The sequence below is a fragment of the Stegostoma tigrinum genome, chromosome 44 (assembly GCF_030684315.1).
Source record: "Stegostoma tigrinum isolate sSteTig4 chromosome 44, sSteTig4.hap1, whole genome shotgun sequence".
In the NCBI taxonomy this organism is placed as follows: Eukaryota; Metazoa; Chordata; class Chondrichthyes; order Orectolobiformes; family Stegostomatidae; genus Stegostoma; species Stegostoma tigrinum.
The window spans coordinates 12472948-12489524 of record NC_081397.1 but is presented as its reverse complement, the minus strand read 5'-3'; the positions used below and the strand labels follow the sequence as shown (position 1 = coordinate 12489524).

The window sequence follows — 16577 nt, the reverse complement described above, 5'->3', positions numbered from 1 at the left end:
ACCTTGGCTATTCACCTTATCCATGTCTCTATTTCTGCAGGAAAAGACAAGTGAAATGTAGCGGACCCTTTAATCTGACTTTAGACTTGGCATCGTAAGTGCACATCTAAATCCTTCTTCAATGTCATGAGGATTTCTGCCTCTCCCACCTTTTCAGACAGTGAGTTCCAGATTCCCCACCACCCTCTGGGTGAAAAAGATTTTCCTCACATCTCTTCAAAACCTCCTGCCCCATACTTTCGCCCGCACTGGTCATCAATCCCTCCAACAAAGAGGAAATGTTTCTTCCTGTCTACCCTATCTGTGCCCACTCATCATTTTATACAGTTCAAGCATATTCACCTCTCCCAATCTCCTCTGCTCTAAGGAAAACATCCCCAGTCTGTCCAAACTTCATCCATTACTGAACTCTCCAACCCTCAAGGCAACATCCTGGTAAATCTCTCCCTGCGCCCTATCCCAGTGCTACCACGTCACTCCCATAATGTGGGTTTGTATAGATTAGTTTAGAAACTCACCAATCACTGAAACAGCAATGGCTTTGCTATACTGGAGAGACTCTCCTTCCTGGTTAGAAACAGCACAGTGGTAATAGCCTTCTTGTCTTTTGCTGGCGTTGATGAATGTGTGTATGGTTCTGCTGTGGTTGGAATACTCCCAGTAAATCTCCTTGCCATCTCTGTAGAAAATATATTGAATTGGAGTCGAACCTCTGGTCACAGAGCAGTTTAATGAGGTGCTGTCTCCCTCCACTACCTCGTTGCCAGGGTGGATACTCAGGTCTGGAACTGACACAGGGATGCCTGTGATTGGACCAAACTGTTAGGTGCTTTCCTAAGGCAGGAATTGTTCTTGCGTTCAGCAGCAAGCAGCACTCCCACCTTACATTCAGAGAGCAAGAGACAGAAATCCATACAGAGTCATAGAGAAGTACAGAGATACATAGAAAGTAATTGGGAGAAACACTGCCATAGAGAGATATAGAAAGAGAGAGAGAGATAGAGACACAGAGGCACGTAGAGAGTCACAGAATCACATAAAGTTGTCGAGATTCATAAAGAATCATTGAGTTAAAGTGAGCCACAGAGTGACAGAGAGATGTAGAGATTTTTTTGGAAAACAGAGTGTAGGGAAAACAGAGAGAGTCATAGGGAGACATAGAGAATCAGAGACAGGTATCAAGTCTTGTACAGTCCTGATGTCACCTCCCAGCTCTTTATAATCTGTGCCACGACTGATAAAGCCAAGTGCCTTGTGTGTTTACCCAACCACCCTTTAACCCGTCCTGCCTCCTTCAGGGATCAGTGGGCTAGTTCCCGAACATCCCTCTGTTCCTCTGAACTTGCCAAAGGCTGTTGCTAATTCAAGACAAAAACCCCTCAGTCTTCACAAGAAATTCAGACCCAGGAAGCAGAAAGACTGCTAATGGCAAAAGAAAAAGGCAAAGCGGTCAGGATAGGGTGGATGTGTGAGTGATAATGGGAACTGCAGATGCTGGAGAACCCAAGATAATAAAGTGTGAAGCTGGATGAACACAGCAGGGCAAGCAGCATCTCAGGAGCACAAAAGCTGACGTTTCGGGCCTAGACCCTTTATCAGAGAGGGTGATGGGGTGAGGGAATGCACCTCCATTTCCTACCTACTAACCTCATCCCACCTCCTTGACCTGTCTGTCTTCCCTGGACTGACCTATCCCCTCCCTACCTCCCCACCTATACTCTACTCTCCACCTATCTTCTTTTCCCTCCATCTTCGGTCCGCCTCCCCCTCTCTCCCTATTTATTCCAGAACCCTCACCCCAACCCCCTCTCTGATGAAGGGTCTAGGCCTGAAACGTCAGCTTTTGTGCTCCTGAGATGCTGCTTGGCCTGCTGTGTTCATCCAGCTTCACACTTTATGATCTAGGATAGGGTGGATAACTGGTGAGGTATGGAGAAGGACTGAAGACTGTAATAAATACGTGTTCACAAACTCAATAGGAAGCGAGAGTGTGCAGCACACAAAAACAGTGTTATCCCATACTGACAATGACAGCAGGAGCCGACCAACCTTTACATTTACAGTGGTTTGAATGACAGCAGGAATAATGAAATAAATGGAGACACAGCTTACGTTTGATTGAAATGGGAACTATATTACTCTTTTTCCTCAGTTTACTGTCTCGAGTCTTGACTTCACATTGGTAAGTTCCTGAATGGTCCAATGTTGCCTCCTCTGTTGTGTAACTGCTCTTCTCTGAAGGGAAATTGAGAGATTCCCCATTTTTGTAAAATACATACAACAGGGAGTGATCATCGTGAAAGGGTTCAGCCAAACAGGCGAGCTTAAAGCGTTCACCAACAAATAGTTCCACACTGGGGTCTGCTTGCAGTGTTGGCTCAGAGCAGAGATCTATGACAGGACAAAATAAAAAACAGAGGGACATGTAACACAAATAATGCAGGAGATATGAGACAAAACACAAAGTGCTGAAGAAACATAGCAGGTCTGGCAGCATCTGTGAGAGAGGGAAAGAGGGTTAATGTTTCAAGTCCTACATCCCATCTTCAGAACTGCCATCCGGCCAAAATACAAAAATGAGAGGAATATATCTTTATGCCTTGCACTCTGGTGCCTTCACACCATTTTCTAGCTCATGATCACAACTCTCTTTGGGTAACTACCAACTATGGTTTTTGAAGCAACATTGATGTTTTTGCCTGTGGGCCATTTAAACCAAGTCGGAGCAACTCAAGAGGGAAAACCTACCTCTTACAATGATGCTTTCATCATGTGAGATCCACCTCCTGAAACCCAATCTCTGTTCACATCGATAAGTTGCTCCATCTGAAAGTTTCGCACTTGCTATCGTGTACTCAGGTTCATGTTCTCCTTCAATTAAGGAATTGTTTCGATACCAAAGGGAAGTGTAATCTCTCTCAAATCCCCAGGGATGCCTGGAGCATTTCAGAACAGACATCTCACCAAGCAGCAGGGTACTTGAATGGACTTGCACGGTCAACATCACATCGGAAGCTTGAGGGAGAAAATATAACGTGTGATCCAAAAAGCCTTATTAGTCCTGATTACAGTATAAGAGTAGGGTGCTCTTATTGCAAATGTACAAAGTGCTGAGGAGACCACATCTGGAGCAGTGTTATTTAAGGGGGAGCTGACATTTCATTGGAGGAAGTTAGAGAGGTTACAATAGGATGATCCCTGGGATGGAGGAACTGTCTTCCAAGTAAAGGCTACACAGTTTCAGACTCTATTGCTGGATTTTAGTAAAATGAGTGGTGATCGTATTGAAACATAGAGGGCTTGTCAGAGTCAATGCTGAGAATCTGTTTCCCTTCATGGGAGAGTCTGGGAGCAGACAACACCATCTCAGAGTAAAGAGGCACTAACTGAAGACTGAGGTGAGGCGGAATTTCTTCTCTCAGAGAAGTGTGTATGTTTGGAATGGGTTGCCACAGAGAGCTGTGTGGGTGCAGAGTCCTTGTGTATGTTGAAGGCTGAGACAGACAGATTCTTGATCAGTCAGGGAATCAAGGGAAAGGGCAGCAAAGTGGATGTGAGGAATGTCGGATCAGTCGGGATCCTATTGGATGGTTGAATAGGAGATACTCTTGGACAATCTCAGGTTGATCAGCATGTCAAGAATCTAACATCTAAATTCAGATTTGAGAATCCTATTTACAGGGGGAGATGGAGACACAGTGGTATTATCGCTTGGCTATTATTCCAGTGACCTAGATTCAAATCCCACCATGGAAAATGGTGGAGTTTGAAATCAGTTCCTAAAAATCCAGAATGAAAGAGTCTGATGGTGACCACAAATTCATTGCTGATTTTCAGGAACAACTAACTAGTTCACTACTGCCCTTTCAAGAAGCAAACCTGCCATCAATACTTGGGCTGGCCTGCACGTGACTCGAGATGCACAGCAATGTGGTTGACTCTTCACTGCCCTCTGTGCAATTAGGCATGGGCAATGAGTGCCGGGCCCAGCTAGCACCACCCACAGCCCAAGAACATCTAAAGAGGTAATGGGATGGAATATCAAGGTGGCAGGTTAATCATCCATTTTAGTACAACACAAAAATAATGCGGATAAAATGAAGATTGGCCGGGTGATTGACAGTGAGGAGAAGGTGTTAGGTTACAGGAAGATTGGTCAGATGGGTAGGCCAGTGGCAGATGCGGTTGGACCCTGATAAATGGGAGGTTTGGAAGAAGGAAAACAAGGAAGCACTCAATGAAAGGCAGGAGATTACAAAGCTCAGAGGAACAGAGGGATCTTAATGTGTTTGTACACAGATCCCTGAAGGTGGCAGGACATGTTGATAGGGCAGTTAAGAAGGCATATGGGACACTTCCCTTTACCAATCAAGGTACAGATTGTGAGATCAAGGAGGGGATGTTGGAGCTGGACAGGACTTTGCGGAGACTGCAGCTGGAGCACTGTGTTCAGTTCCAGTCTCCGCACTATAGGAAGGATGTGATTGCACTGGAGGGGGTGCCGAGGAGATTCACCAAGATGTTGCCTGGGATGGAGAATTTAAACGATGAAGAGAGATTGGATAGGCTTGAGTTGTTTGGAGCAGAGGAGGCTGAGAATGGGCCTGACAGAGGTGTTTAAGATTATGAGGGGCAATTACTGGAGGGATAGGAAGCTGCTGTTGCCCTTGGTTGAAGGGTCTAAATGTGGGCAAGGGCAGAAGGTTTAGAGGGAGATTTGAGAATTGCTTCACCCAGAGAATGATGGGAGTCTGAAAAGCACTACTTTGGAGGATATTTCAGGTGGGACACTGGAATAAACTCTACAATGTTCTTGATCAACAACTGTTATGTCATAGTATTTAAGGCTGTTATCCTTGTGGCAGGAAGTGGGATTAGTTTAGCTAGGGTCATGCAGATTGATGGGCTGAAGAGTCTCTTCTGTACCATCTATAACTACGGCTCTATGACTCATTCACCAGAGTAAAGGGGAGAGAAGCTAAAATAACTTGAAAGTGAAAGTAGGTGATCGATTCTGTTCAACAGGATCTCGCTCTCTGTATCATAACAGTGAACTGTGAGCACACGGTGGGAGATGGTGAAACTGGTTTTCCACTGCTTCTATCATCACCTGAGCCCTTAATACTGTTTAGGATGTGACAGAGCGTACTATGTGACCCTGGAAAGGACATGGCCCAGTGTCAGATGAGGCCCAGTTTAGAATGAGGCCCAGTGGAGTATATGGGCCAGTATGGGATGTAACCCAGTATACATGTCCCAGTGTAGAATCTGTTTAAATTTAGCATGTGGCCCAGTGTAGGATGTGTCCCAGTTTAACATGAGGCCCAGGTTAGAATATTTCCAAGTTTCAAATGTTTCGCAGTGTGGATGTGGCCCAATTTATGATGTGGCAACACAGTGTGGAGGTGGAGGAGCACCGCAGGCCAGGCAGCAGCAGAGGAGCAGAAAAGTTGACATTTTGGGTCGGGACCCTACTTCAGAAATTGGGCAGGTTTAGGGGGCTGGAAATAAATAAAGGTAGAAGGGATGGGGCTGGGGAAAGGTAGGAGGGATGGTGATGGTTTGATGCAGGAAGGGAGTGGTGGAGATTGGGCAATGGGATGGATGGGGTGGATAGGTGGGAAGGAAGATGGATAACTTTAGGATGTGGCACAGTTTACGATTAACCCAGTTTAGTATTGGTCCAGTTTAGGATTGGCCCACTGTAGACTGTGGCCCAGTTTAGAATGAGGCCCAGTTTAAAATGATGCCCAGTTTAGCATGAAGCCCAGTGTAGGATGTACCCTAGTTTGGGATGTGGCTGTGTTTATGATGAGTCCCAGTTTATGCTCGGGCACAGTTTAGGATGAGGCCTAATACAGGATGTTTCGCATGTTGTGATGTTTTGCAGTTTATGACGAGGCCCAGGGATAGCATGAGGCCCAAGTTACAATGTGGCCCAGTTTAGGATCAGGCCCAGTGTAAAATGTGGCTCAATTTACAATGGGGGCCAGTTTACAAAGAGACCCAGCCTAGTCAGCAAAGTGGTTCCATCTCTATGCAGCAGGTGGGACTTGAAACCATGTCTCAGATCAGTTGTGTATCTGACGGAAAGCTGAAGCAAACTCAAAGGGTCGAATGGACTACTCCTGTTCCAATTCCTTCTGGACCCGATGGTCAAAGTTAAAATCCGGAGAGGGCAAGAATTCACTCACTTGGGAACTGGGATCAAAAGCATCTGTGCATCACCGTGACGGTTGGGACTCGATGAATCGAACAGCGTGGTCACTCTGCAAAAAGGGTTGTAGTTCGACACAGAATACATACATCAGCACTCAATGTTTACGTACCAATCGTCACCACTTCCAAAGGTTTACTTCTTGAGGTTCGGCTCCAAAAGTTGTCTCTTTGACACTGGTAAGAGCCTCCGGTTTTCCTGTCAGCTCTTTTGTTAAATTCACTAGATTTAACATCATAATTGTTGTTTTTATACCAGGAAGCCTTTATATATGTGTTCCTGTACCGACACTTCAGAGTGAACCACTGCCCTTCCTTGATAATGCCATCACTGGGGTCAGTTATAACTACTTCTGGGTATTGGCCTGCAGTAGGAAAGCAGTAGTTATTTCCAACAAGCAAAACTCCAATCGAAATGTTTCACTCTTCATCACAATTAATGCATTTGCTGTTTCTGCCCAATGCAAAAATACACAGTTGGTCGATTAGTCAGTGTTTCTACTCTCCGAAGCCTGCCCAATACTGACAAGGCACAAGTTAGGAATGAGGGAGTACTCCCGACTTGCCTGGCTGGGTGCAGCTCTATTAACACTTGAAAAGCTTGATACCAACCAGGGACGAAGCAGACCCCGCTTGATTGATATCACATCCACAAACAGCCACTTTCTCCACCGCTGACGCTCAGCAGCAGCAGTGTCTCCCATCTACAAGATGCACTGCAGAAATTCACCAAAGATCCTCAGGCTGCACCTTTCAAACCCACAATTACTTCCATCTAGAAGGACAATGATAGCAGCTACATGGGAACACCACCCCCTGCACATTCCCCTCCAAGCCACTCACCATCCTGACTTGCAAACATATCAGTCATTCCTTCAGTGTTGCTGGGTCAAAATCCTGGAATTCCATCCCTAGGGACATTGTGGGGCTACCTACAGCATGTGGACTGTGGTGGTTCAAGAATGCAGCTCAGTACCACCTACTCAAGGGCCAAATAGGGATAGGGGCAGCAAATGCTGGGCCTGAGGCGGTCACTCTCACCGCACTCTCACTGTCAAGGACAGAAGTATTAACAGCTGACAGATTGGTAAGGATGAGGTCAGGTATTTTTTCCCCTCCTGTTGGTTCCCTCATCACCTTCCACAGATCCAATCTCACAGGAATGTCCTTTAGGATCTGACCAGCCTGGCTAGCAGTGCTGCTGCCGAGCTACACTAGGAGATGGGCATTGAAATCCGTGCTTCATCTCAGTGTTGTTCAACATGGAGGAGTTATTGATTCTTCAGCCAAGGGAGGGCGGTACGTGGTAATCAGCAGGAGGGTTCCTTGCCCGTGTTTAACCTGAAGCCACGAGGCATCACGTTGTCCGGAGTTAAGATGATAACTGCCAATGTAACTGCTGCCTGACTGTATACCACTGCGACATCACCTCTGCTGGGTCTGTCTTGCCGGTGGGACAGGACATATCCAGGGATGGTGATGGTGGTACCTGGGATATTGACAGTAAGGTGTGATTCAAGGAGTCTGACGGTGACCCTCCCAATTTTGACACTGTCCCCAGATGTTAGCGAGGACGTCTTTGCAAGGTCATCAGGGCTGTTTTTGCTGTTGTCTTTCCTGGTGTCAGGTCAATCCTGGGTGATCCATCTGGTTTCATTTCATTGTGAAGATTTCATTGTGATGAATAGAACTGAATGACTTGCTCAGCCATTTCAAAGGGTAGATAAGATGAAGGGTCACTGGATTTGAAATGTTGACTTGTTTTTCTCTCTCTTTCTCTCTCTTCACAGATAATGTCATACCTGCTGAGTTTCTCTAGCACTTTCTGTGTTTACAACCTGTCATGCTAACTTTGTTCGCTTCTCTCTCCACAGTCCCGCTAAGATTTTGAAATTTGTCATTCTTGCTTTCCTGCCCTGATTGATGCAAGATCAGAAACTTCAAACAGAATCAGTTCATTTTCCAGGCACAGTACTGCCAAGGGAATAACTTCCCAAAGTGGCCTGTATCTACTTACGGAAGTATCCGATTCAGGATGGACGATTACAGTCAATGTCAAAGAGATAAATGTTCACTGTAACAGCTGGTACAAAGTGCACTTTTCTGACGATTTTTTAATGTATGAAAAGAAACACATTATTTGTGCATCAATTACAGATCATGGTAAATTCACCACAGTCTCACCAGATCATTGAGCTGCACTCCCATTAGAGAGAGAAGACTGGATGGTGATGTAACCTGAGGGTCACTGCGCCTCAGGCGATGGAGAGGATGAAAAGGAGAGTCCTTCACGGTAACCCCATCCGGTGTAGGATTTGAACCCACACTCTTACCGTTCTAATGCATCACAAAGCAGCTGTCCAGGCTCGCCCCACCCTCCCCTTCAGCGGTAGGAATAGTCGCTGAACTGCAGCAGGGAGTAATCACAATTAAAATAGCCTTGCCCGTCTCCCCCAACCCCAACATCATTGGAGACAAAGATTTATGATAATGCTGTGGCTTTAAGAGATTATTTTGTCCTGTGTCTTTTAAGAGAGGGATTGAATGGGTGTTGTTGAGCTGGCTGGTTAAGACCACTTAACTAAACAGCTTGAGGGGTCTTGGGTTTTATTTCTTATAGCCCGAATGGGTGTGTCTGTCACAGCCTGAATCTGTCACAGATCAGTCTCTCTGGTGAAGGGCCTAGGCCTGAAACATCAGCTTTTGCGCTCCTGAGATGCTGCTTGGCCTGCTGTGTTCATCCAGCTCCACACTTTGTTCTCTTGGATACTCCAGCATCTGCAGTTCCCAAAATCTCTAATCAGTATTTTTGGGTTTTGTTTTTTTTTCAGTAGCATCTGAAGCTATTGTGGTCTCAACAGACTTGAAAACTTCACTGAATGTCTCCTGGCTGCTACTCGCTCTGAATTTTCTCTTGATGTTTTACCCTCCAAGATTGGAGAACTGCACGTGAGAATCCATGTCTGAATTTTCCTTTTCTTTTGCAAAGCGGTGTGCTTATGGGATGTTATGATCTTGAAATCTTTGATCTATCTTTAATCTTACTGGGACAATAGGTCAGCAGATCATCATGGGCCAAAGGGATTGTATTCTGCTGTACTGTTCGATGTTCTATGTTCTATGAAACCATTAATTAGCAATATTTACTGTATCAGTTATTCTGTTACATTTCCAATATAGTTGTTATTCTTAATTCCTCTCTCTTTGTTGTATTTTGATTACAGTGTTTAAATAAATTGTGCTTTGCTTTATATCGAGTTGTTTGACGATTTGCATTTGGATCTGAAACCAGTGCTTCATGTTTGCCTTTAAAAAAAAAGTTAGGGTTTAGGATAACTTCTGAAAATATTTTGAGGAGGTCTGGTCTGGTCCACAGCAGACTGATGAACAACAAAGATTTATCTTAGGCAGAGAGATTGAACAGTTTTAGCTGATACTCTCTGGAGTTTTGCAGAATGCCAGGAGATCCAACTGAGGGACATAAGATACTAAAGCAGGTGGGGGAATTGACAAAGAAGATGGAGGGAAGTTGTCTCCTCATGTGGGACAATCAAGAACAAGGAGTCACCATGTCAGGATAAGGGGCTGGGGCAGATTCAAAACAGAGAGGAGGAGGAATGGCTTCTCTCAAAGGTGAGGGGGATAGGGCTGGGGAAGGGGAGCATGATTCTAACCTGCACGTCTTAGGATCATGCCAGGAAACGGGAGCACCTGGAGAAAAATCAACACAGACACAGGGAGAATGTGCAAACTTCACACGGACAGTCACCTGAGGCTGAAATCAAACCCAGGTCCCCAGCGCTGTGCAGCAGCAGTGCTAACCACTAAGCCACTATGTCACCCACTGAGCCTGTTGCACTATTCAACGGCTGACCTGTGGGCTCACTCCATTGACTTGTGTTTGCCTCCAATCCCCTTATAACCTTAAGCAAAAAAACTCTGTCAGATTGATAACTACGAATGTGGTTTGTAAAACAGAGATCTGAACCGCGATCACACTTTGCGTGCAATCATTCAATATAACATTTGCAACTTACCGTGGGCAACCAAATATGAAGTGGTTCTTACTGTTAAAAGAAAGAGAATTTCCCATTACATCTGTGAATGTTCTCATTTTGAATTATAAACTCTGCGGAATGACGCACACCCTCGCACAGTCATGTGCCATTTGTTTGTAAAGGGGAACCTGCTGTTTGAAATACTGTAGCTACAGGTTTTGGGGAAGGTGTTTTGCCTGTCGAAGGGGTACGTGTTTTTTTTGCTCCAAGTTTGTACGTTTGCTTCAGAAGCACCGGAGCCCGTGAGGGGGTCCATGGACCGGCATCCAAATGGAAAGCTGAGTCCGGAATGTCAGAATGGAGCTGGGTAATACTTTGCAATGGGGAACAGAAGAGAAAGTGGGAGAGCTTTAACCGAGAGGTGAGAAGGAAAGGTCCTGGAGTTGGAGCTTCAATGAATGGAGATGCCTGTTCAATCTGTTCAGATCAATAGGTTGGATCATCTCACAATAGAGTTCTAGAGTCATACAGCATGGAAACAGATCCCTTACCCCAACTCATTCATGGCAACCAGGTTTCCCATAATAAACTAGTCCCATATGCCTTCAATTGGCTTTGCAAATCCCTTTCGCACCCTCTCCAATGTAATAATATCCTTCCTATCACAGGGCTACCAGATTTGTACACAGTAATCTAAAAGAGACCACACCAATGACCTGTACAATGGCAACATAACGTCTCAACCCCTGTTATCAATGGTCTGACAGATGAAAGCAAGATTGAAATCTGGATGATGGTACATAATCAGGAATGCTCACTTTAATGCGATAGACTCTCACAGTACTGGAGAGGACTTTCCATCCATCCAGAGTGTACCCGCCAAATAAAAGGATGTTCCCAGTCACGATGGGGCAGTCCAGAACAGGGGGAGAGAGGAGTGACAGTCTAAAGGGGATGGGTTAGGAGTGAGATGAGGAAAAATGCCTTCACCCAGAGAGTGGGGAGCGTGTGGGATTCTCTACCACAGTAAGCTGTCGGGTCCAAAACATTGAATGAAACTCCATCTCTCTCTCTCTCAGTCCTGTCACCATCCCACTCTCTCGTTCTCAATTCTGTCATCATCCCTTTCTCTCCCTTCATCCTTCCCCCATCTCTCTTTCTCTCCCTCACCCCATCCTCCTCACTTCCAGAAATTTTAATTGCAGGCTTGAAAACGCGAATCAGCTTGAATTTATTCAGCTGCACCTAACAGCACGGCCCGGGCATCTCATTCACACGTGAATAATCTGGGAGATAACTGCACACAATGTTTCATTTATGTATAAATATGTAACAACCACTTACAGAGAATGAGCAGGGAAAACACCTTCACATGCATCGCGTGGAGTCCAAATGTAAAGTCAACCTCGCTCTCTCTGTGAGGGGAAATACTTCAGGGATTCAATTACTTTCACCTCCGACTTTCCTGAAAAAGAAAATAAATGGGATCGTGGTTTCAGTGAGGAGAGAATGAGGCCACTCGACTGTGGATATTTGTGATCTGTGACTATCCATCTCCCTGAGAGCGTTACAAACTAGTTTCTCCCCACAACTTTCTCCCTTAATTGTAGCAAGTGAAAGGAAATCATCAAACAGAGTCATACAGCACAGAAACAGGCCCTTCGGCTCAAGCTGTCCATGCCAACCAGGTTTCCTATACTATTCTGGTCCCATTTGCCTGTGTTTGACCCATATCTATCTAATCCACGTACCTGTCTTTTACATATTGTGCCCACCTCTACACTTCCTCTTGCAACTCATTCCATACCCGCACCAACCTGTGTGAAAAAGTCGTCCCAGAAAAAATATCCTTCGCTCAGCTTTTAAGGCATTTCTGTTTCATTCATTAGCAGGTTTGTTACAATGATCAATCTCTCCAATCGATTCATCAATAAGAGAGTGAATTGCCCCAAGTCTTCCCTCCCCTCCCCTCCCAGCAATAAGCCGGACAAATTTGACTTACCTGTGCATGGCCTTCCCAAAGTGTACGTGATCCTCGAGGGACTGATCCCCCACCCTCCCCTCCCCAGGAACCAGCAAAGCAATCTAAAGGGGAAGATTAGGTCCTGGCTTCTTAAGATCAGCCTGCAGCTCTGAATCTCCGTCAGAGAGAACAGGAAATGACACTGACCACCAGAGACAAGTCAAATGGACTGCCTGCAACCGAAACACAAAGAAAACGGAACTAACCTTCATCAGTTGATGCAGCATGCTTCTTATCTGATAGAAACACTTGCCAGGAAGGCAAGCAGAATGATGCAGAGTCAACACACTCAAAACATTAACTCTCTCTCTCTCTCTATCTATCTCTCTCTCTCTCCACAGATGCTGCCAGACCTGCTGAGTTTCTCCAGCGCTCTCTGTACGGGTTTCAGATCTCCGGAATCCTGCACTGTGTTGCTTTTGGAACCTTACAAAGTGTGTTGTTTGTTTTAGACACCAGTGGCCCCACTCCTGGTGAAATTGTGTCCTCTGTTGTTCAAGCAAAGAAGAAAGAGGGGCTAACATATTTCAAAATATCCCTGCGACAACAAGGTGTAGAGCTGGATGAACACAGCAGGCCAAGCAGCATCAGAGGAGCAGGAAAGCTGACATTACGGGCCTAAACCCTTCTTCACAAAGTTTGTGTGTTTTTTTTTAATCTGAGGAAGGGTTCAGACCCGAAATGTCAGCTTTCCTGCTCCTCTGATGCTGCTTGACCTGCTCTATTCATCCAGCTCTACACCTTGTTATCTCAGATTCTGCAGCATCAGCCATTCCAGCTATCTCAAAGTATCTCTGCATTGCTCTGTTAGAAAGGAAACACAAGACTACTTGACAAGATCTTCTGGGAATGGGGTCCATGTTACTGCAGGAGCAGAGGTGGCCATTCAGCCCATTGAATCTGCTCTGCCATTCAATGAGGACTGTGATGGATTCTCAATTCTACTTTTTGGACCATAACACTCAGGTCCCCTCGCTGATTAAAAATACCAGCCTTGAACATGTACTGAAAGACCCAGCCTCAACCATTGTCTCGGTAAAGAATTCCACAGATTCACTCTCCTCAGAGAGAAGAAATTTCTCCTCATCTCCATCTTCAATGGGAAATTGCACCACACCCAACGCCCCAGCTTATTCTGTGGCGATGAGCCTCTGGTCCCAGACTCTCCCACACAAGGTGAAACAACCTCGCTCCGCATCTCCCCTGTCAAATCCCTCTGCCAATCCTCAATAAGGTCGCCTCTCCTTCCTCTAAACTCCAATGAGGACAGGCCCAAGCTACTCAGCTTCTCCCTCATCAGACAGTCCCTCCATGCCTGGGATCAGCTGAGAGAACTTTCGCTGCCTCCAATTCCCTGTCTATTTTTTCTTTAATAGGGGCCCCAGAACTATTCACAATGTCCCAGCTGTGGCCTGGCTCGTGCCTTGTGTAATTTCGAACAAAACTTCCCAACTTTTATACTCCATTTCCTGTGAAATGCAGGCCGTTTGCCTTCCCCATTGCCTGCCAAACTTTGATATTATTTTTGTGACTCAGACAGAGACTACCCGATCTTGCTAATAAAGAAATTTTACGTGGGAGCATGCTTTAACTTTCTCCAAAGTTGCCTAAGTCTCCGGAAGACAAGCAGCACCTGGATCACAAGAACTAGTTTTTTTTCTGACTGCTGAGGACTTGCAGACTCCAGAGAATCTGTCCCTTTGAGAAGTGCAGCTGGTGTTTTTGAAGGGATTTCCTCATGTACCACAACATCAGACAGAGTTGCAGAGTGTCGCGGTGTGATTGGAGATCCCATGTGGGCGGATCTTATATCATTTCTACTCAGTGGGCGATATGTACTCCCTGAGGAACAAGATATTCTAGTTTCCTCCTGTCAATAAAATCAGCATTCACCACAAATCTGCTTTAATTGTCCCCTCTTTCTGTCCCTAATTTGTCCCACCCGGTATTCAATTCTCCTTTTCGATTTACATTTCAAATAAACAGTTGCATTTCCTTTAGAGTGTAGAAAGTAGATCAGTACAGCACAGTACAGGTACCTCAGCCCACGATGTTGCATCAAACTTTGACCCTAAACCTAAGGTCTATCTAAGCTCTCTCCCTACCTTATACTATCAACCATATGCCACTCTTTGCCACTTAAATGCCCCGAATGAAGCAGACTCCACTACCCACTCCGGCAAAGCATTCCACTCCCCGACCACTCTCTGAGTAAAGAATCTACTTCTGATATCTCCCCTACATCTGCGTCCACTCAATTTAAAACAATGTCCCCTCGTAATAGCTAACCCCACCCTTGAAAAAAGTCTCTGCCAGTCCACCCTATCTATCCCTCTGATCATTTTGTACACTTCTTTCAAGTCACCTCTCATCCCTTGTTCTGAAGAGAAAAGCCCTCGCTGTCGTAACCTTTCAATTTTTCAATAAACTTTATTAATCTGTTCGCTGCTCTGTTCCAACTTATTCCAGTTGGCTGTTACTTTAGCCCCCTGTGTTCTGTACTCAGGCAATTTAATTGTTGACTGCACTGCAGGCTGGCTTTTTCACAGAACTCCCAGGTCTCCCCTTACTTCTAGTGGCTCCATCATCAGCCGCTGGTTTCAAATAAAGGGCAGCGGATGGCTCCGTGAATAAATAGTGTAGGTGTGGGAGAGAATGGGGCAGAATGTGTGAGAAAGAGGGAGTGCATGTGAGAGATTGGGACAGAATGTATGAGAAATAGGGCATGTGTGGGAGAGAATGGGACAGAATGTGTGAGAAAGAGGGTGTGCGTGGGAGAGAATGGGGCAGAATGTGTGAGAAAGAGGGTGTGTGTGGGAGAGAATGGGACAGAATGTGTGAGAAAGAGGGTGTGTGTGGGAGAGAATGGGACAGAATGTGTGAGAAAGAGGGTGTGTGTGGGAGAGAATGGGTCAGAATGTGTGAGAAAGAGGATATATGTCAGAGAGAATGGGACAGAATGTGTGAGAAAGAGGATATATGTCAGAGAGAATGGGACAGAATGTGTGAGAAAGAGGGTGTGTATGGGAGAGAATTGGACAGAATGTGTGAGAAAAGGGTGTGTGTGAGAGGATGGGACAGAATGTATGAGAAAGAGGGTGTGCATGTGAGAGAATGGGACAGTATGTGTGTGAAAGAATTTGTGTGTGGGAGAGAATGGGACAGACTTTGTGAGAAAGAGGGGGTGCGTGAGAGAATGGGACAGAATGTGTGAGAAAGAAGGAGTGCATGTGAGCGAATGGGACAGAATGTGTGAGAAAGAGGGTGTGTACGTGAGAGAATGGGACAGTATGTGTGTGAAAGAGTTTGTGTGTGGGAGAGAATGGGACAGAATGTGTGAGACAGAGGGTATATGTGGGAGAGAATGGGACAGAATGTGTGAGAAAGAGGGTGTGCGTGGGAGAGAATGGGGCAGAATGTGTGAGAAAGAGGGTATATGTGGGAGAGAATGGGACAGAATGTGTGAGAAAGAGGGTGTGCGTGGGAGAGAATGGGGCAGAATGTGTGAGAAAGAGGGTGTGCATGTGAGAGAATGGGACAGAATGTGTGAGAAAGAGGGTGTGTGTGGGAGAGAATGGGTCAGAATGTGTGAGAAAGAGGATATATGTTGGAGAGAATGGGACAGAATGTGTGAGAAAGAGGGTGTGTGTGGGAGAGAATGGGACAGAATGTGTGAGAAAGAGGGTCTGTGTGTGAGAGAATGGGACAGAATGTGTGATAAAGAGAGTGTATGTGTGAGAGGATGGGACAGAATGTGTGAGAAAGAGGGTGTGCGTGGGAGAGAATTGGACAGAATGTGTGAGAAAGGGTGTGTGTGGGAGAGACTGGGACAGAATGTGTGAGAAAGAGGGTGTGCGTGGGAGAGAATGGGACAGAATGTGTGAGAAAGAGGGTGAGTGTGGGAGAGAATGGGTGAGAACGTGTGAGAAAGAGGATGTGCGTGAGAGAGAATAGGACAGAATGTGTGAGAAAGAGGGTGTATTTGGGAGAGAATGGGTCAGAATATGTGAGAAAGAAGTTGTATTTGGGGGAGAATGGGTCAGAATGTGTGAGAAAGAGGGTGTGTGTGGGAGAAAATGGGACAGAATGTGTGAGAAAGAGGGTGTGTGTGGGAGAGAATGGGACAGAATGTGTGAGAAAAAGGGGGTGTGTGGGAGAGAATGTGACAGAATGTGTGAGAAAGACGGTGTGTGTGAGAGGATGGGACAGAGTGTGTGAGAAAGAGGGTGTGCCTGGGAGAGAATGGGACAGAATGTGTGAGAAAGATTGTGTGCATGTGAGAGAATGGGACAGTATGTGTGTGAAAGAGTTTGTGTGTGGGAGAGAATGGGACAGAATGT

The 16577-nt window shown here is 45.7% G+C and overlaps 2 protein-coding genes across 7 annotated transcripts in view; both read right to left on the bottom strand.

The window, feature by feature from the left end:
• The window catches only part of LOC132206833 (Fc receptor-like protein 4), a 32258-nt gene extending 19928 nt beyond the window's left edge, over positions 1-12330 (bottom strand). For 4 of the 6 annotated variants that reach the window (XM_059641910.1, XM_059641911.1, XM_059641913.1 and 1 more), the window contains exons 1-7: positions 12217-12330; positions 11559-11679; positions 10254-10283; positions 6330-6581; positions 2749-3015; positions 2113-2391; positions 519-803 (exon numbers count right to left, since the gene is read on the bottom strand). In XM_059641910.1, the coding sequence (XP_059497893.1) occupies positions 519-803; positions 2113-2391; positions 2749-3015; positions 6330-6581; positions 10254-10283; positions 11559-11592 (1147 nt within the window). In that variant the 5' untranslated portion in view covers positions 11593-11679; positions 12217-12330. The remainder of the gene's footprint in view (positions 1-518; positions 804-2112; positions 2392-2748; positions 3016-6329; positions 6582-10253; positions 10284-11558; positions 11680-12216) is intronic. The other 2 variants (XM_059641914.1, XM_059641912.1) reach the window with 2 other exon arrangements.
• The window catches only part of LOC132207190 (histone H3-like), a 913943-nt gene that overhangs the window by 390753 nt on the left and 506613 nt on the right, over positions 1-16577 (bottom strand). The gene's annotated exons all lie outside the window — the stretch shown is intronic.